Source organism: Peromyscus maniculatus, chromosome 8, assembly GCF_049852395.1.
Source record: "Peromyscus maniculatus bairdii isolate BWxNUB_F1_BW_parent chromosome 8, HU_Pman_BW_mat_3.1, whole genome shotgun sequence".
Taxonomy (NCBI): Eukaryota; Metazoa; Chordata; class Mammalia; order Rodentia; family Cricetidae; genus Peromyscus; species Peromyscus maniculatus.
The window spans coordinates 93042552-93064126 of NC_134859.1; the positions used below are offsets into that span (position 1 = coordinate 93042552).

Genomic DNA, 21575 nt, shown 5'->3' on the forward strand with positions numbered 1-21575 from the left:
CCCTCTTCTGGCGTACAGGCAGAATACTGTATACATAATATAAATAAATCTTAAAAACAGAAATACTCCTAAGTACTCAAAGGTAAAGATAAAAGAGTCCAAAATGACTCCAGAATATATGGGAATGATGGAGGACGATGTTGCTCCTAATCAACATAGAATTTTCTAGAGGATGGGCCAGCTAGCATCATCAATACTGGGAGAAGAACATGCCTCTGAGAACATGAGTCCCATTTGGGGCATGTTCAGAATGAATTGTTTCCAAGGAAAGGTGCACAGACTGTATTTAGAGATGTTAGAGATGTGGCTTTGGAAGATGGACTAAATGGAAAGCTCATAGTATGGTGTTGTCAGTAAATCACAGTAGACACTTAGAACTAAACTGTAGCCCCAGGTCAAGACTTTGAAGCAGGTGTTCAAAGACCTGTAATCCTAGCAACTGGGTGGCAAACACTGGAGAATCACAAATTTGAGACCCACTTGTGAGATCTAGTCTAAAAATAATAATAATAAGCATGAGAAGGGAATATAAAGCAATAAGTTGAGATGCATGAAAACAGAATTGTTAACTAAATGCTAGAAATGATGATGAATGGTCAGCCAGACAACTTAAGAGTTAAGAGAAACAAGGAAGACAAAGGTTATAAAAGCCAAAAAAGTTCAAAGTTTATCAATATCACAAAGAAATGTAAGTTAGGGAGCTCTCTGTGGCTTTGCCAGAAAACTTTGAGTAGAATGGTTGATAACAGAAGCCAGGTTTACATTAAAACTAATGTGAAATGAAAGTGGAGATCACCAGCATAAACTGTATTTTTTCCCAGAATTTTAGTACTGCACAGAAAACTTAGCTATAGTTATAGACATTAGGAACTAGCCATTAGAGAATGAGGAAAATCAAAGCAAGACACAAAGACAGCAAAGGGGTGCACTGTAACTGCTAAAAAGAAAAAATTGAGGAGAAATCCCAGGACATGAAATGAAACAGAGTTTTAGAAGACTGCAGAAGCAAAATCAAATAGGATTACATCAAATTCAAAAAGATTCTGCACAGTAATAGAATCAGTCAACACAGTGAAGAAACAGCTGACAAAATAGAAGAAAATCTTTATAAACTTTTGTCTTGGGGTTTCGATTGCTGTGATAAACACCATGACCAGCCAGGCGGTGGTGATGCACGCCTTTAATCCCAACACTTAGGAGACAGAGCCAGGCGAATCTCTGTGAGTTTGAGGCTAGCCTGGTCTGCAGAGTGAATTCCAGGACAGCCAGGGCTGTACAGAGAAACCCTGTTTCAAAAAACAAAAAACAAACAACAACAACAAAAAAAAAAAAAAAACATGACCAGAAGCAACTTGGGAAGAAAGCTTTTATCATGAAGAAAATATAAATGTTTGAAGAAGTAAGTAACCTAGTTTAAACATTACATATATATGTATATATATGTAATATATATATATCAAAATACCAACTTACTCCTAAGCTTTTGTGTTTTTAAACTACATTTTAATTGTTATTTGTTTGTTTATAATTCTGTTTGTCCTTTGAGAACTCTACATATGTATACAGTGTGTTTTGATTATATTATATCTACTCCCAATATCCTCCTTCAAGCCCTCCTTGGCCCCTCCAACATACGCACTTCACAGTGTCCTCCTCCCTCCTTCCCCCCTGTTAATGTCCCACTAAATCCATCTAGTATCTGCTCCTGTGCACATGGTGGGAGCATCCACTGGAGCATGGGCAACCTGCTAGTGACACCACCACCAGAGAGAGATGGCTCTTCCCCAGCGGCCATCAGCTCTCACATCTCCTCAGTTTGAGATGAGGACTCACAAGCTCCTTCCCCATCGACTGTGTAATTTTGACCACAGCTAACAGCAGTACTGCTCAAATTATTCCATGTAATTGAAATGGAAGGGGGCTGGAGAGATGACTCGGAAGTTAAAAGCATATGTTGCTCTTGCAGTGGGCCTGGGTTTATTCCCAGTACTCACATAGCAGCTCACACTTGTGTTACTCCAGTCCCAGAGGATCCAATGGCCCTTCTCGTCTCCTTGGACATCAGGCATGCATGTAGTGCACAGACATTCATGCAGATGTGACACCCATACACATAAATAATTTTTTAAATAGAAAGAGAAGGAAGGCTTCCAAACTCTTTTTATAAAACCAGTATTGCTCTAATACCATAACAAGATAAAGACATGACAAAAAGAAAAAGAAAATTACAAATCAATCTCTGTGATGAACTTACATGCAAAAATTCTCAATAAAATACAAACCAAATTCTGGATCACATCAAAAAAAGTCATTCATTATAACCAAGTTCACCTTTGCCATATGTAAATCAATAAATGAAATTTGTCATATAAATGGACTCAAATTTATATGACATATATGACGTAAGACTCATGATCATCTCAATAGGTACAGAAAATGTCTTTGACAAAATCCAACATCTCTTCATGAAAAAAGTCATGTAGATGCTAGGGATGAAGGAAGCATACCTCAACATAATAAAGGCTATCTATAACAAGCCTATAGCCACCATCATGGAGTAAATGGAGTAAAACTCAAAGCATTCCCATTAAGGTCAGTGTAGCACAAATTCTAATTGGTCTTAATAATGAAAACCAGGAGTCAGATAATGGAGGGAGAGAGAGCCAGCAAGCAGTTAGAGAAGCAAAGAATAAATCTTTGTGTTTGAAATGTCTCTGTGGAAGTCATTCACATTAAGTATAAGTTGAAGCCAGGAGACAGGAGCTACCTAGGAAGAAAAGAAGGTAAAGGAAGAATTGGGAGTAATTGGAAGACATGGGAGAAGTCCCTACATATTATCACAGTTGTCAAGAGATAGCTGGTTTTTGGTGGTGGTGTGGGTTTTTTTGGGAGGTGGGAATTGTTGTTTTATTTGTTTGGTTTGGTTTTTCAAGACAGGGTTTCTCTGTGTAGCCCTGCCTGTCCTAGAACTCACTCTGTAGATCAGGCTGGCCTCAAACTCAGATATCCACCTGCCTCTGCCTCCCGAGTGCCAGGATTAAAGGTGTGTGCCACCATGCCCTAGGAGGTAGTTTTAATGAAACAGTAAGTAGGGCCTAATGCTGTAAGGAAAAAAAATAAGAGAAGGGAAAAATATCAAAGGTTAAGAGAAAAATCACAACTAAGCAGTTACCAATGATGTTAGAGATCTAGGAGCCAAGAAGAATAACATTTAGGAGTGAGCAGATGATAGGAGGAGAAACAAATCTGCACAAGTGAAGCAGACCACATTCAGACTTTAGTTTAGCTAGTGGTACTGCACTTCACAGAAGAATAAGACACTGCTCTGAGGTCTCTCTGTATGCTATAAACATGTGTTGCTCTGATTGGTTGATAAATAAAGCTGCTTGGCCAACAGCGAGGCAGAATAAGGTTAGGTGGTACATTTGAATGAAAGAGAGAGAAGAAAAGGAAGTGGGGGAGACACTGCAAGTCACTGCCAGGAGAAGCAAGATGTGAAAGTACCAGTAAGCCACGAAGCCACATGGTGAGACACAGATTAATAGAAATTGTTGAGTTAAGTTATAAGAGCTAGCTAGCAGGCCGGGTGGTGGTGGTGGTGGTGGTGGTGGTGGTGGTGGTGGTGGTGGTGGTGGTGGTGGTGGTGGTGGTGCACGCCTTTAATCCCAGCACTTGGGAGGCAGAGGCAGGCGGATCTTTGTGAGTTCGAGGCCAGCCTGGTCTACAGAGCTAGTCTAAGAAAGGCGCAAAGCTACACAGAGAAACCTTGTCTCGAAAAACCAAAAAAATAAAAGGCCATACAGTTTGTAATTAATATATTATATTAATAATTATAATATAATTATTTTATAAGCATCTGTGGACCATGGGTAGGAGGAGAGATTCAGCTGGACCTCAGGGCCAAGCAGGACCGGAGAAACATCTGGGTACAAGACAAACCTGGAAATGCCAGCACGTGGCATAAATTGCTGTTAATTTTGTGTCCCAGACACTATAAGCTTTGGGTTCAATGAGCTTTTCAGAACTGTTATTGTTGGTTTTTTCCCCTCAATTTATAACACAGGCTTGTCTCAAACTTATAATCCTCCTGTCTCAGCCTCTTGACTGCTTGGTACAATTACAGGTACAGGCCCAGCAAAGTCATTCTTGTATAAAAAAAATCTGCCATGCTTCTATTCAAAAAGAAATAAATGATAGTTGTCACCCCTCCTCACCCTGTATTATGTGCTATTGATATACTCAGTGCCCTATCAGTGGCAGCAGTAACAAACATTGTTATCTCTAGGTACAGATGTACACTGAAGAGATTCAAGTATCTTAGTATAAATAAATGAAATCACTAGGACAAAGTCAATTCTGTGTCTTAACTCAAAATCCCATTCACTGTGGACACAAGCTTTTTTGTTACCTTTATAACCCTAGTAGATATGGATTCTCATTATTTAGGACTTAAAGCTTAAAAAGTAGATCAGGAGTGTATTCAGGAGCTGTCATCACAACTGTACAGTCATGGATGAGTCACTTAAAAATAATTCTTACACCAGTAAGCTCCAAAAATTTTACTGTTACTGGCTGGAGGGAATTTTGAGGTCTCTGCCTCCATTACACCTAACTTTCCTAGCTCTGTTATGACAGACTACCGTTAAAATGGAGCTTTCAGTTTGTTTTCTGTGAAAGTTCAGTGGGCATTTTCAGATGATGTAAGTGTGAAACAACCCTGTGCTCAGACCTCAAGATGATAGTGATGAGTCCACACAGATTAAGCCTGTCTGGGCATTCTTCCACCTAAATCATTTCCTTCCTGTGTGATTAACCTTGCCTGGTTAAAAGCATCCATTGTAGTTTAGAAATTCTGTGGAGACAAAATTTGGAATTTCTTTCAAAATCTTACTAAAATGAAGATTTGGAATGGTATATGTATAAAACATAGAAGCTGCCTTACCTCATAGTCTCCAGGTTCAAAAGGAGAGAGGGAGGGGGAAAAAGGGAGAGGGAGGAAGATAATCTAGTATCCTCCCTCCTCCTTTGTTTTGTTTTTGTTTGCTTGAGGGGGTTTGTTTGTTTGTTTGTTTGTTTGTTTGTTTGTTTGTTTTGAGGCCATCTTACTGTGTATCCCAGGCTGTTGCCCAGGGCACAGGCCTTCAACGTGTGATCTTCCTTGTCTATTTAAGTGCTAGGATTAAGGTATATGTCATTTTGCCCAGATACTGACCTTTTTTTAATTAAAAAAAAAAAAAAAGTCCAGGGTTTTTTTTTTTGTTGCTGTTTTTGTTTGTTTATGTGCTTTTATTATTTAGGGGTGCACAGGTATGTCATGGTACTCATGGAAATGAGAGAACAACTTGCAGAAATTGATTCTCTCCTTCTACTAAGTGAATTCCTAAAATAAAATTAGGCATGGTGGCACATCCCTACACTGCTGAGACCCTAATGCCCAGTTTTTTGTCCTAAAAACATTGTTAACATTTTTACATGAATTAGGCTGTATTAGGTATTATGGAGAATATAGATCTAGATTTTCTCTCAATAATGTAAATAGGAGTACATACATATATGTCTCACATATACCACAAAGATGTACATTGACGCTTAAAAGAATATATTGCCTGGGGATATAGCTTAGTTGGTAAAGTGCTTGCCTAGTTTGTAGGAGAGTTTGGAATTGATCCTCAGCATCACATAAACCAGGTATGGGAGTACACACCTGTATCTAGGACTCAGGAGGTAGGGCAAGATCAGAAGTTCAAGGTTGGACAGGTGAGATGGACAAAGGGTAAAGGTGCTTATTGCCAAACTTGATGGATGACCTGAGTTTAATCCCTAAGACCTACATGGTAGAAGGAGAGAAGTGATTCGGATATGTTGTTCTATGGCCTCCACATGCATACACGCATACATACAGAACTGTAGTTTCGAAAATTAAAAATGGGTTTGGAGGCCTAAGTAGCATCATGTAGCATGAGACCTGTATCAAAAGAAAGAGATCGCCGGGCGGTGGTGGCGCACGCCTTTAATCCCAGCACTCGGGAGGCAGAGCCAGGCGGATCTCTGTGAGTTCGAGGCCAGCCTGGGCTACCAAGTGAGCTCCAGGAAAGGCGCAAAGCTACACAGAGAAACCCTGTCTCGAAAAACCAAAAAAAAAAAAAAAAAAGAAAGAGATCATTGAGCAAGGAATGCAATGCAGCTCGGTAAAATGTTAGCCCTGGCTTGCTATTCAGCATCACAAATAATTGGGTGGCGTGTGTGTGTGTGTGTGTGTGTGTGTGTGTGTGTGTGTGTGTGTGTGAGATTAACACTAAAAGATTATCGTTAGGATACTTTGAGCTGGAACAGAACAGAAGATTCCAATATAAATGGATTAAACAGCAAAAAAAAAAAAAATGCTTTATTTAAAGTAACCCAAAATTAGAGCAGCTTGGATGCTACACAGTCAGGGCTCAGGCTGAATTTTTCCAATACTTTTTATCCTAGCCCTGCTTTTGGCTTTGTCCTCAGGACAGCGGATCACGTGGTTTGGGCCGAGGAGACAGTTTTGGCCATGCTGAGCAGATAAGACAATATCCAAGAGTTTGGAAGAAGGCCTTTCACGTTCATGAACAGATTAGAAGTCTGTTATCAGAGAGATACAGGGGATTTCAGTCTACTGGAAGAGAAAGCATGCAACAGTATAGTAAATACTGTACTAAAGATCATACATCTCTACTGGTGGCCTCAAAAAGAAAGTATTCCACTGTACTCAGCTGGAAGGAGAAGGTTGCGGCTTGACAGACGCTGTCAGGGAGGAGTTCTAGGAAGAAGCCATCAATCTATTTTGGACCATGTTTAGTTTTGGTACCAAGGGACACTCCAAATGGAGAAATCCAATAAATGGGTGGCTCTAAAACTGAGGCCTAGGGTGAGAAGAAAAATCCAGATAGAAAAAAGATGCATAGGCTCTAGATGGTAGTGCTGCTTGAGGACTGATGACCTAGTTGAGTGAGAATACAGAACAGAATATGGAGAGTCTGAGGAGCACTGACCTGTTAGTATTGATGAAGAGTACAGGGAGTCTGAGGAGCACTGACCTGTTAGTATTGATGAAGAGTACAGGGAGTCTGAGGAGCACTGACCTGTTATTATTGATGAAGAGTACAGGGAGTCTGAGGAGCACTGACCTGTTAGTATTGATGAAGAGTACAGGGAGTCTGAGGAGCACTGACCTGTTAGTATTGATGAAGAGTACAGGGAGTCTGAGGAGCACTGACCTGTTTGTTAGTACTGATGAGGAGTTGCTGACAAAAACAGAAAATAAAAAATCTTTTAATGTTTTCTGTTTGAAGGATAGGAATAAGCCAACTGGAAATGATATCCAAATATGTTACTTGCCTAGTAACAAATATTTTCCCCAGAATCCTAGCTTAATGGTACCTAGTTTTATTGGAGAAGTGACTGGACCTGAATAGTCAAGGCAAAACTGAGGTTAAAATTTTTCAATGACTCTCTTTCTTTGCAGGAGTGGCCACACATTACTTGCCTTCTGGTTTTCCCGCCAAGAGGGAAAACTAAACCGACAGCAGACTATTGAACTGGGACATCACATCCTCAAAGCACACATCTTTAAGGTAATTAGAGAACTGAGGCTTTTCTCTTTCCATCTCTAGCAGACTTTCCTAAACACTACATGTAGGGAGTGAAACCTATTCCCATATAGTTCTACATTCTGAAATTAGTTTGTTCCATTTCCTGAATCATGTGTCCTGTTCATCCCTCAGCCTTTAGAAAGTGCTAACCCTGTTCTGACAGAGAAGTTAAATACCTCCCCATAGAGAGGTTGAGTAGGTTAATAGGCCATTTACCTAGGCATTTTAGGGGATATATACACAATATCATTTACATAAAGAGCACATACACACACTTATATGTATTCTACATATGACCTGTCATCTCCTGAAGACAGCTGTGTTGTAAGTCAAAGGTTTTTATTTTAGCTAAACATACATTTATGTAATTTCTAATTCTGAGGAATTTATAGTCCACATGGAAGCACAGGAGGAAATAGTTCTTATTTTTAGTCCACAGTTCACTATTGATTACTGTGTTCGACAGTCCCAGCCCTGTGGGCTCATGGTGTAGCTCAAATATAAAGCACTTGCCTAGCATGCAGAAGGCCCTGTGTTCTTTCCCCAGCACTGCAGAAATAAAAGCCTCAGGCAGAAATGGTGGTGCATGTGAGTAATCAGCAAGGGAGGCAAAGGCTGAGTACTACTGAGAGTTTAAAGCCAACCAGGAATACATGAATTCTGATAGTTCTAATCCCTATAGTCTTCTCAGAGTTCTTCCCTGACTTGGAATTGAAAAATGTAAATATCCTAAACAATTCTCTAGGTCAGACAAACCCCCAAGAGACGTAAAGATTAACAGTTCTCCAAGAGCCTCATCAGTTCTTCCCAGTATGTAAGCACACAGCCAGAGAAGTTTGTTTATCAAGTGGACAGAAGTGAAACCCACTGTGATAAGTCCTTTACTTTAATAACTGTCTGTCTAACAAATCGTTGTATCAAAATAGCCTTAATTCGGTTCCTTACTTGGTAGGAACGGTACCTACCAAGTAAGTACAACTAATACAGCAGACAGGGTTCCAGTTCCAAGTAAAGTATCTCCTTCATCCATAAACACTAAAATAATTGTCCTCCAGTTAGAGAGGAGATAACTGTCAGTCTTCTAACAAGACAGTCTGCAAGGGATAAGATTTAAAGATGAAGAAGATGCTTGCCTTTGTACACCATAAAATAAGCATCACATTCATAGAGAAAAAATATGAAGCTTCATTTAACCAAATGTGGCCTTAGCACATAGGAACCTACATTTAAACTGTATGTTTCTGTCATGAGCACAGTTTTATCTTACGTTGATGCAGACAGCATGCTTGTGTGAGATAAGAATGGCTCTCCGTGTGACTCAGGCTGTAAATCCTCTGGTGTGCAGCATAGTGATGACATGGCTGCAAGCTAAAGAGTGGAGACTAGGCTCTGGTGTTCCTGGTGTTGCAGAGGCTGTTGAGAGGCTCTAGCTTCTAAGACTGAAGTCCTTAGTCCCTGTCAGCTAAGGGGCATGCAGAGTCAAAAATAGACATGGCCATAACCAGTTCCACCCTGAGCAGTGACATTCATATAGTCCAACTGATATTTATTTAGAGTTTTAAATTTCCCTTATTGGTCATGAAAAATGTATTTATGTCATTAACGACCTTTAGAATAAGAAAAGGGTAAAGGCCTACGATTCTGAATGTTGGGCTGACTATCAAGACTTTTAAATTCTTTTGTTTTGATACCTTTTTGAGGTTTAATGTCACCAGTTGTGTGTGTGTGTGCATGAGTGTGTGTGGGGGGGGGGGTGTTTTAGTTTACTTAGATTTATGCCATTATCACTAACATTATTGTAGCAGGAATCTTAGAAGTTCTTATTAATAAAATCAAACCTGAGCCAGGTATTTGGGTGAACTGGAAGATCAGAGAACCAGAACAAGGCACAGCTACCTCACCTCGTCGGATCCTCAGCTGGTCTTGTTTCCTCAGATTGGAGGCCTCTGAGTCCTCATCCAGAATGGCTCTCAGCTGAACTGTGCTGCTCAAAACCTAAAAGCTTAACCAGCCAAATGCTTAACCAGGCCAAATGCTTCTTGTTTCTGATCTTCATGCCTTATATATCTTTCCTTTCTACCATCACTCCCTGGGATTAAAAGTTTGCTTTCTGGGATTAAAGGCGTGTGTCACCATGCTTGGCTGTTTCCAATGTGGCCTTGAACTCACAGAGATCCAGAGGGATACCTCTGAAATGCTAGGATTAAAGGTGTGAGTGCCACCATTTTCTAGCCTTTGTATCTAGTAGCTGTTCTGTCTCTGACCGCAGATAAGTTTATTAGGATGCACAATATTTTGGGGAACATTTCCCCTCTTTTTGTCTAAAATTTAAAAAAAGCTTATAATACAAGAAAAATTATGTCCAATAAGTATATACAATATACACAGTCAAGATTACATTAAGGATGTCTAGTCCATTAACATTTGACAGATTCAGACAAAAACTCCATTATATATGTTAACAATGTCCAGTCCAGTAACATTTGATAAACTCAGACAAAAAGTTTTTATTACTTATCTAAAACAAGTAATTCCTTTTTAAAAGTATTTTTCTTTTCATAATAGATTCAGTAATCCACTTTTTGTCATTTTTATATCTTCCTCTTTTTCTTTTTAGTGTAGATTCAGTGATCTACCCATTTATCCTATTATTCTTTATCTTTTTTCTCAGAATAGATTCAGTGATCTATCTCATATCTATATTCTTTTCTCTTTTTTCTTCCTTTTTTAAACAAAACTTCTGAATCTAATCTCCATGTTCAGCTTTTTTCCTGACCATTAACAATTAACAACTTGTAACCAACCATCATAAACAATAACAATATCCATAACTCATTAAACAACCAAAAACCTCCCATCCCAGCTCTTGGGAATATGGGTGTTTTCTTAAAATTACTTCCATCTTTAGGGGATCCTGAAAAGAAAATTTTTGGGTTAATTGTCAAGTCCTATTTCATTTGCCCAGCCGCTGCATAATGAGAAAGTGCAGGGCTTGTTTCAAGTCCTTGTTCAAGTAGTCTGTCAGGCTGGATCATCTCAGCTAGCCATCTCAAAATTGTCCTAAGCAGTTTGTAGTCCAAAGTCGATCTTTTGGTGGTGTTAATCAGCTTAATGGCTTTACCATAATCATTGTGGAGTCCTGTCATCTTTTTGAAGATTTCAAAGTCACTGTTAGGTGTGGTCATGGCTGACTGCAGACTTTTTTGTTTGTTTGTTTGTTTGTTTGTTTGTTTGTTTGTTCCTCCTCTGTGATTTGCAGCAATCACAGTCTGATAAATGTCTGTCTCTAGGAACCATGAACATTCTTCCCTAGAACAGAAAATCTTCACAGCAATTTCTCCCCACCATTTGTCTTGCCAAACTTTTCCAAACTGACCTTTGCCGATGCTTTCTTGTAACGTGATGGTCCTGGCAATTCTTCTCTGAACCAGCAGCAGTAAACCCTTCGTCCCAGGTAGCAGCATCACCACAGTCACCAACATGATGAGAAGGAGCTGGCAACGTGGAGCAGTAGTCACTGCTACCTCCATGGTCCCACTGCTGTTTGTGGCTCGGCCCCAGCCGAAGCTTTTCCTAGGTTGGCCTCAAACTTGGGATCCTCCTGCCTCTGCCTCCTTCAGTAAATCCAACTGGCGTGCACCACCACAACTGACCGAGTGTAGCTTGGGCCTGAGCTGGGGCCCACAAGGCCACAGCCAATCAGCTTTTTCATGAATTCATACAACAAACGTTGAATATATTTATTTACCCTAAAACATAAGCCTCATTACCAGTTTAAGTCAATTCTCACTCTACATTCTGCCTTGTAAATTTGACTTTTCAAAACATTTCATAGAAATGGTACTACATAATGTGTTCGCTTGTCCCTGTCTTCTTTCACTTAACATAATATTTTCATGGTTTATTAATATTGTAGTATAGATCAGTACCTTATTCATTTTATTATAAAATAGTATTCCATTTGTGGATATGTAATTTTATTTATTCATTTATTAAAATACTTGAGTCGTTCCACTTTTGAAATGAATATGAATGAATACTGTGAATACTATTTATTGCTAAGTACATTAGCAAATAAGTTCTATTTGTTTAAAGAAAATTAGCTACTTTAACATGGCATTTATTACATCTATAACTCAGTAACATCTAGTACATTTATAATAAGGTACAGATTTATATGGACAGTCTGTTCTCTATCATCTATTTATCTGGCCATCTTTATCTTACTTAATCTTACTATCTCTCTCCTACTCTCTAGGCCTGGCTGGCCTGGAACTTACTACACAACCATACTATACAAAAAATTCATAATTTTCCTGCCCCTGATTTGTGTGTGTGCAGCCACCACACCCAGATTTGTCTTCAGTTCTCTTGAGTATATACCTAGAAGTAGAATTGTGTATATAGTCTCAGTACTCAGAGATCTAAGGCACAAATTTGGGCTGGGCTGAGTAACATAGCAAGACCACATCTCAAAAGAAACAAAAACAAGAAGCAACAGAATTTCTAGGTCATATAGTAACTGGATTTGACATTTTGAAGAATTATTGATCTGTTTTCCAAAGTGTCCCACCAGCAGTGTGTGAGGGTTCTAGTTTCCTCATACCAGTCTGGAAATAGTGCTTAGTGGTATAACACAGTCCCCAGCACCAAAAGAGGGGAAAAAAGCATCTGTCTTTTGTTTCATCCAAAAGTGAATGCAAAGTAGTATTTCATTGTGTGGTATGGTATGGTTTAGTTTTTAAGATAAAGTCTCATGTAGGTCAGGCTGACTTTAAACTCCCCATGTAGTTGAGACTGTCCTTGAACTTCTGATCTTCCTGCCACTACCTCCCACGAGCTGGAATTGCAGACCCATGCCATCGTACCTGGCTTCGTTGTGGTTTTGATTTGCATTTCCTAATGACATATTACTGATCACTTAAAATTGTCTTATAGCCTGTAGTTGTCATTTGGATTCTTTTTCCTTTTGAGACAGAGTTTTCTGTAACCCAGACTGGCCCCAAGAATTCCCTGTAGTAAAAGATTACCTTGGACTCCTCATCCTCCATCCTTTGCCTCTCAAATGGTGGGATTATAGACAAGCATCACTGTACTCAACTTTAGGTTTTTTTCAAACTACAAGAAAGCATGATTATGAAAGTTGTGGCCAGAGATATTCCAATCCAGTTTGTAACTTGGGGTATTTTAATATGATTGAGTCTAGTCACTGGGAGGATGTTAGAGTATCCTTGCAGTTTCTTCCAGAATTCTTGCCTCTAAAATGTTCCTTTGGTTAGTCAATCATACAGCATTTCTTATTAGAACAGAAATATTGGCCAGGGAGAAAACTTGTAAATAGAAGAAAAATCCTTGGACAAATGGCATGAGTTTAAGTATAAACTGAGGGAAAGCATGGTGGTTCACACCTGTAATCCCAGAATTTAGGAGTCTAGATGAGAAGAGCATCTCAAATAAATAAATAGTAAAGTTTACCACTTATTGTCGCTTTTCTCATATATAAAATAGTAACAACTCAAAATTGTTAAAAATATTAAATATAAAAGATATATATATAAAATATGAGGTTTTAGGATCAAAATTACCAATATTCTTCATGAAATAAGACTTAATAAGCATAAATTCCATATGAAAATATCACCCCATCACTTCTTACAGCAATAGTTCACAGGCTGTTTTTGTAAATAACTACATATGGCTTTGTAGTCTATTTTACTATCACTACAACTCTGCCATTGTAGCTAAAAAACAGTATGACATTACAGAAATAAATAAGTATGGCTATATTACAATAAAACCTGATTTGCAAGAACAACAGATGAAAAGCCGCACGGGCCTTGGTTTTTCAGTCCCTTTTCTGCAAGGAAGAGCACTTCCCCTTTGCTGACCAGTTTCCCTTTACTACACTCAAACATGGCTGTATGTGATGGTCAAATGATAATGATGATAATGTTGGGGAATCCCACTGAAAAGAGAGAGGAAGGATTGTAGGAGCCAGAGGGGTCAAGGACATTACAAGAAAACCCACAGAAACAACTAACCTGGGCTCGTAAGAGCTCACAAAGTCTGAACCGGCAATCAGGGAGCCTACATGGAACCAACCTAGGCCCTCTGCATATGTGTGGCAGATGTGTATCTTGGTCCACTTGTGGAACTCCTAGCAATGGGAAGAGGGGCTGTGCCTAACACTTTGGCTGGCTCTTGGGAACCTATTCCCCATACTGGATTTCCTTGCCTGGCCCTAATACAAGGGGAGGAGCTTAGTCTTAGTCGTATGGCAACTTGATGTGCCATGCTTTGTTGATACCCATGAAAGCCTTTTCCTTTCTGAACAGAAACAGAGGAGTGAATTGTGGGGTTGGTGGTGCAAAAAGAAGGTGGAGGGAAGGAATGGGAGGAGAGGAGAGAGGGGAAACTGTGGTTGGGATGTAAAATAAATAATTTTTTTAAAAAAGACAACTGTGCATCTGTAAGTGGGTTGCTAATGACAAATTTTACAAATAATAAACTTCTAAGAAAGTCACTAGCTCAGTCCCAAAGTTAGATGAGTTTGAATCATGCATAAGATGGTTCTTAGGAGAAGAGATTGCTCTTGTTTTTTCATGTTTTCTTGAAATATTCAAAAAGATTAAGTAATTGAGTTATTTTTTGCTACATGCTGGCTGGTAATAAAATTACATTTACTCTGTTATCTTTGCTGAGTTTTAACTGAAACTTTCCTTGTATCTCAAAGGGGCAAAGAGTCAACTTCATCAACCAGAAGAAATCAAAAGTCTATAGTACAGGTAGAGCTAATATTCCAGGTCTAGACTCTGCTTCTATATCTTAGATTTCTTTCTTGTGTGTTTACTCCACCTGCACTAGGACTCCCAGTGCTGCTCTGTAATCCTTCCACCACTGTCTGGTCTTGCCTTTTCTGTTATCTTTTTGTCTTTTTCTTTTGTTTTTGTTTTGTTGGTTATTTTTGTTTGAGACAGGATCTCACTGTGTAGCCCTTTTTGGCCTGAGACTCACATATAGACCAGACTGGCTTCAATTTTACAGTGATCCTCCTGCCTCTTTCTCTGAAGTGCTGAGACATCGCCTGTCTACCGCCATGTGGACCCAGCCTTTCCATTTCTTTTCCCTCTAGCTCTTAACAAGGTTAAATGACTCACCAACCTAACTTGTGAGTCACTAAAAAAAAAAAATTAAACCATTGAGTTTGATTTTTTTAATTATTCTTTACAAGAAGCATATAATGCCCAGATGAAATCATAAAAATAAATGAAGCCATAGGAGTAAATGGCATTGTCTGGGATGAAACAGAGGGCCAACTGTAGAATGATTTGGAATTATAGTAAAGGAAAGAGCCAGCAATCAACTGCTTTGTCTATTGTAGTTGCTACTTTTCCAGCTGAGAATTCAGAAGTAACATCCTGAATCAGGTACTGTGAACTTTTTAGTAATCTTGGTGTAGTAGACAGAACATGAACTTTAGAGTTTTGTTTTGCTTGTTTGTTTGTTTTATGTGCATTGGTGTTTTGCCTGCATATATAGCTATCTGTGTGAGAGTGTCAGATCTTGTAGTTACAGACAGTTGTTGGCTGCCATGTGGGTGCTGGGAGTTGAACCTGGGTTCCCTGGAAGAGCAGTCAGTACTCTTAACTGCTGAGACATCTCTCCAACCCCAAACTTTAGAGTTTTTTTAAAATAAAAATGGGGCTGGAGAGATGGCTCAGCAGTTAAGAGCACTGGCTGCTCTTCCAGAGTTCCTGATTTCAATTTCCAGCAACCACATACATGGTAGCTCACAGCCATCTGTAATGAAATCTGGTGCCTTCTACTGGCCTGCAGGCATACATGCAGGCAGAACACTATACATAAATAAGTCTTTAAAAAATAAAAAGACTTGTCTTCTAATTGCAGCTCCAGTAACTTTGTGGCTTTGAGCAAATTACTTAATCATTTCTAGGTAGTTTCCTCTGCTAAAATAGTAAATTCTGTCTCCCAGGCAGCGTTGTGCAGAGTGAAGTCAGCTGAGGGAGCTAATGCATGGAAGGTTCTAAATACAGAACTTGACACATTAGATGCTGAGTAAATGTTATATTCCCTTTCTTTTTCCTCGCCTACAATGTGTAAGATGGGGTGGGGCCTCACTGCTAAATGTTTCTATTGATACTGATACTTTATGGTGATTTTTCTACCAAGTTGTTAATGTACTATATCATTCCTCAAAGGTCTTGGTGAAGCCCATACATATTCTAAATGAAGAAACTGAGGCCCAAATGGGGAGTTGGAGCTATATTTCCTGATTTTCTAGGCTCTGCAGTGAAGATGAACCCTATAACTGAACTCTTAAGCCTGACTGAGGAGCTTTGGAATTATTTGAAAAAGAACTCTAAAATATTTGATCTCATGTGTCAAAACAAGCAATCATAACTTAGTGATAGGCTTGCTTCATAATTTTAGGTGTGTTTGCATATTAACTAATTAGCCAAATAAGAATTTGATATCCTTGTTTTTAGCACAAATTAAAAGAAGTTCTAAAAAATGACCGATTAGATGCTGTTGTCTACCCTTCCTCCTTTAGTGTGACTAATTTTTGGCAACTAGATGACGACTCTAGTGTAAAGATTCAGAACAGAACTCCTCAAGGCTGTAAACAATATGGAAAATTTGTAAATTAATTAGCCATTTTTAAATAGTGGAAGAGGATTAAAGGAGCAATAATTTCCTTATAATGTGAGGGCTTTAAACTAGATTGTTTCATCCTCCCAGAGGCATTGTGTTGCTGAGATTCCACCGGTCCTCCCTACCAAGATTTGACCAGCTCTTAGGGTTCATCCTCTTGTCCTTTCTCTGCAATCAAGATAGGATGAAACAAGAGGATGGGTGGAAGTGATTAGCATCCTTGTTCCTCATTTTGTCCAGCTGTGTGTTTCATGTTGAGAATATTTAGACACAGGCAGCCACTTTGACAAAGTCATGTCATTAAAGGCACTTTTTTCTCTTTTAATCCAGGTTAGGGATATGACCAATAGAGTGTTTGCCTAGCATGCACAAAGCCCTGGGTTCAGTGCAACATATAATAAACCAAGTATGAGGGTTGTATGCCTGTAATCCCATCACTTGATTGTTAGTTGTTTTTTACTGTTTACTCTTTGGGGGACCCACCAACCAGCTCCCAAATAAATCACATGGAGGCTTATTTGTTCTTATAGATGCCCAGCCTTAGCTTGGCTTATTTCTAGTCAGCTTTTCTTAACTTAGATTACCCCCAGCTATCTTTTGCCTCCAGGCTTTTATCTTTCTCTATTTCTGCATATCTTTCTTTACTTCTTCCTCCATGGCTTGCTATGTGGCTGGGTGGCTGGGTGGCTGGTCCCTGGTCTCTGACATCCTCTCTCATTCCTTGATCTTCCTCTCCCCAGATTAGGTCGATAAAAGACAGGAGGATCAGAATTTTAGGGTTATCCCTGCTGTGCAATGAATTAGGCAGCATGGAAAACATGAATGAGACCCTGTCTCAAAAAGAAAAAAAAATCCACTTATAAGACATTGCAGAAAAGGGGACAGAAAGATTCTAAGAGCCAAAGAGCCAGGATGCCTGCTGTTAGATAATGTCTTCTGGACATGATAGGAACGTTGCACCCATGAATTTGGTTGCCTAAACATGACCTGCAAAGTGGCAACACCAGTCAACGTGCCAATTTGAACAAGGAAAATTTTAGAAGGCCCCACATACAGATGAAGCAGTCAGTGGCTGTTGAGAGAGTGGAAACCAGTCTTCTTCAGAAATGAACTTCCTCATAAATTATGCATGCAAGTGGTCAACCCTAAACACACATAGATAGGAGCAACCCTAAATGGTCTCAGTAGAGCATGAGTGTGCTTGTGTATGTGTGTGTAACTATAGAAGTCATGAACTTGGAGTGATGGGCATGGGAAGAATTAGAATGGGGAGAGGTTTGGAAATGATATAAATACAGTACTGTATAAAATTATCAAAGCACATTTAAACTTTTACATTTAAAAAATTAATTAAAAATAAATAACCCAATTTGATTTTTGTTTCTTTTTTAATTGAGACAGTTTTACTGTGTAGCCCAAGCAAGCCTTAAATATTCCTGTCTAATCTTCCTGAGTGCTGGAAGCCACCATACCATAAGAAATAAAAATTAAAATCTAAATGTTTATTTCAGCTGTAGGCAGTACTTTAGCTATTGCCCTACCCACTCCCCTCATGCAGTATACTCATAAACTGTTCCTTAAGATATATGTGTGTGTGAGTGGGAGTGTTTATACACACACACACACACACACACACACACACACACACACGTAATTTTTATGCCATCACATTATCCCTACAGAAAGAAAAAAGACACCTTTGCCAGAAAAGCCTTTGACAATGTTCACAGGTCCAGCTTCCCATGGCATTCATTATTTGTCTTTGCACCTTTTCTCTAGAAGAATTCCCTCTGGAAAATAAGAGTCTCTGCCTTCTATGGAAAGGCATACCCACTGTGACTTGATATTTTGCTAGATAAACTTATATCCATAAGCAACAAGTATTTCTTTGTAAATGTTCCTTCTGTAGTATATCAAATGAATAGAACAGTTTACATTTTAAGGGGCAAAGCAAGCAGAAGTAACATACATTTTTTTAAAAACATTCTTCCCCAGAACACTTAGCCCCCCGCCCCCCAATTTTTTCTTTTTTTTTTTTTTTTTTGGTCCAAGACAGGCATTCTCTGTAGCCCTGTCCTGGAATTCACTCTGTAGACCAAGCTGGCCTCCAACTCAGAGATCCACCTGCCTCTGCTTCCCGAGTGCTAGAATTAAAGGCATGCAAGCTCCCAAATTTTATTGCTACTATTTTCCTTCCCTTGAGATTTTCTGTTTAATTCACCCATATTTTGGCAGAAGAGCAAGATGCTTGGTGGAAAGTGTCTAGCCACTGGGCAATTTAAAGACAATTATTCATTTCTCTCTTACACTGTAGTCTAGTGCAGATCACTTGTGCAGTTTCCTTCTGTGTAATAGTTCTGAAATCACCTTAGGCTTCAAAATTCTCCATTGGATCCTCTGCATCTACTGTAAGAGAAACAGTAGAAAGTCTGCAGAAGCACACAGTGGGGTTGGGAGCCAGCCTAAACAAGACATTTTTCTAAGGCCTAGATTTTTTTTTAGCCAGAGTTGAGTCATGTGATCCACCTAGCTGCAAAGGAGGCTAGTAACTATAATTTTCCCAAATGTCCAGGAAGAAAATGAAATGAAAATCAAGGATAAAATTATCTCTGCCGGGGCTAGAGAGATGGCTCAGTGGTTAAGAGCACTGGCTGCTCTTCCAGAGGACCCAGGTTCAATTCCCAGCACCCACATGGCAGCTCACAACTGTCTGTCACTCCAGTTCCCGCAGATCCATGATCCTCACACAGACATATATGCAGGCAACACCAATGCACATAAAACAAAAATAAATAAGTTAATAAAAAATTATCTCTGCCACAGTATTATCTTAGTGATTTAAGTTACTTAAGGAAGCTAATAGGAAAATAAATTATATTCAGATATAGAGCAAAAAAAAGATGTTAAGTCATATACTACTGGAGACAACTTAAGTTAATTTGTTTCTCTAAAACTAGTCTTTGTCCCTACCAGCTTTGCAGTGTATGAACATTGTTAAAATGGGATTCTACACTCATTCATTGCTACCAAAAACCTAAGGGCCACTTACTCACTCACAACTGATGATACTTTTTAACTGGGTTAATAATGTAATTATCTCACTGAAAGTGGTGGTGCACACCTTTAATCCCAGCACTTGAGAGGCAGAGGCAGGTGGATCTCTGTGAATTTGAAATCAGTCTGGTCTACAAAACGAGTTCCATGACAGCCAGGACTACTACATAAAGAGACCTTGTCTCACAAAAATTATTTTTATTAATAATTTTTTTGTCTCCATATTATTGTCTCTATATTTCTTTTTCAGGGTTTGAGTAAAAAAGTCGGTGTATCATCCTCCATCCTCCAAGGTCTCTGGATCTCCTATAGTACAGAAGGCCTTTCCATGGCATTGGCCTCTTTACGAAATCTCTACACTCCAAATATAAAGGTAACACAAAGAAACTGCAAATAGATTGAAGAATTGACTGGAAAATATAGCTAGAAGGGTATCAAGTAGCCATTTAGTTGATCTCTGACTGTTTACAATGAATACTCTTTTAGTAGTTGTAATGTATTTTAAATTGCTATGTTTTATTCTGGTAACTGAGGACTAAGGCTGTTATATAGCCAACTGATACTTGGTTCTGAAGGGTAAATTGATCTCAGGTAGCCTCTATTTGGGGAGGAACTCTTAAAATCAAGAATTCGCTTAAGTGAGCCAATATTCAGCGCTCAGTATGTGAGCTCTCATTCTAGCCAATGAGCAGTTTATATAAAGGAGATGTTTTACATTATTTTCCAAAACAAAATAGTCAAAAGGGAACAAATAAAGAATAAAAAAGATGGCTCCTAAATGCTACTGAACACTACTGTAGAGTCTCAAGTGATTTAATTTAAAAATGATTAAAAAATTATGACTGATGTCTGATTATTGTTTCTGTTTCTAGGTCAGCAGACTGCTGATTTTGGGAGGTGCCAATATTAATTACCGGACAGAGGTTTTAAATAATGCCCCCATCCTATGTGTCCAGTCTCACCTTGGCTACACAGAAATGGTGGCCCTGCTTTTGGAATTTGGGGCCAACGTGGATGCCTCTTCTGAGAGTGGCCTGACCCCTCTGGGTTATGCTGCAGCAGCAGGGTTCCTGAGCATCGTGGTGCTGCTGTGCAAGAAACGGGCCAAGGTAACAGCTGCCCACTCTGCTGCTGCTTCTCTTCTCTTCTCTTTTCCTTTCCTCCCAGTGTAGTCTTCTTAACTCATTTGTTACCTCAGCAGTCTAGGTGTACCCGACCCTGGTATGGAGCAGATCAAAGGGAGGGTTCACTGAGCTCATGTCCCATTGTTTGTCCTCATGGCCTTTCCAATACATATTACATCAGGACATAGTTTTAAAATCTTTGAGAAGGACTTGTAAAACAACATTTATCAGCAACCACAAAAATTCCTACCTAACAGCCCAGGAGGTATCTATTGATCACAGAAGAATCCCCTTTCTAACAAAAATACAGAAGAGAAGCAAGGGGCAGAGAGCCTGCAGTGGGAGGTCTGAACTGATCAGTGCCTGCAGACCCGAAGGCTTTTATATAGAGAAAGAAACTTTAGGTGTAGAGATGTGAAAGATCCTTGAAAACCACCATCCTAAAGATTTGGAGAAAAGATCCACAGCCTAGCCAAGGGCACCCAAAATGTTCATTAGCACATTTCAGTTCTCTGAAAACATTCCCAAAGTATGTTACTGTTTTTTATGTGGTATGAGGGAATATATGCATGAATGTTTAGGTGCATGCACACACACAGGTGCATACATATGGAGACCAGAGCAGAACACTGGTGTCTTCCTCCTGTCATTTTCTACCTTATTGTCTTAAGAAAGAATCCTTCATTGAACAGAAGCTTCACTTTTCAACTAGGCTGGCTAGCTAATGAGCTCCCAGGATCCTCCTGTCTCTACCCACTAACATCGGTATTGCAGGTACACAGCCATGGCCTGCTTTCATGTGGGTGCTGGGGATCAAGCTCAGGCTCTCATGCTTACAAAGCAAGCATTCTTCCCAGTGAGTCATCACCTCAGTCCCCAAAATGTTTTCTTTATAATATTTTCCAAGCCACTGATATAGAAGAATTCAGTTTCAAAATACTGGTAAAAGAAAACCACTGGCTTCATAAATGTAGGCCACCAAGGAAAATTGTAGCCTTGTGGTATTTTGATTGTCATGAAAACTTAAGAATGTTGGTGGTTTCCCAGTAACACCTCAGTGATATGTGTGACCTCATTTTGAGATGTTCAGTGCTGTCACCAGGGA

At 39.3% G+C, this 21575-nt stretch overlaps 1 protein-coding gene across 24 annotated transcripts in view; it reads left to right on the top strand.

Moving 5' to 3' along the window:
* Tanc2 (tetratricopeptide repeat, ankyrin repeat and coiled-coil containing 2) overlaps window positions 1-21575 on the top strand; it is a 338567-nt gene that overhangs the window by 280512 nt on the left and 36480 nt on the right. For all 24 annotated transcript variants that reach the window (XM_076577705.1, XM_076577713.1, XM_076577710.1 and 21 more), the window contains 3 exons: window positions 7493-7601; window positions 19597-19719; window positions 20219-20455. In XM_076577705.1, the coding sequence (XP_076433820.1) occupies window positions 7493-7601; window positions 19597-19719; window positions 20219-20455 (469 nt within the window). The remainder of the gene's footprint in view (window positions 1-7492; window positions 7602-19596; window positions 19720-20218; window positions 20456-21575) is intronic.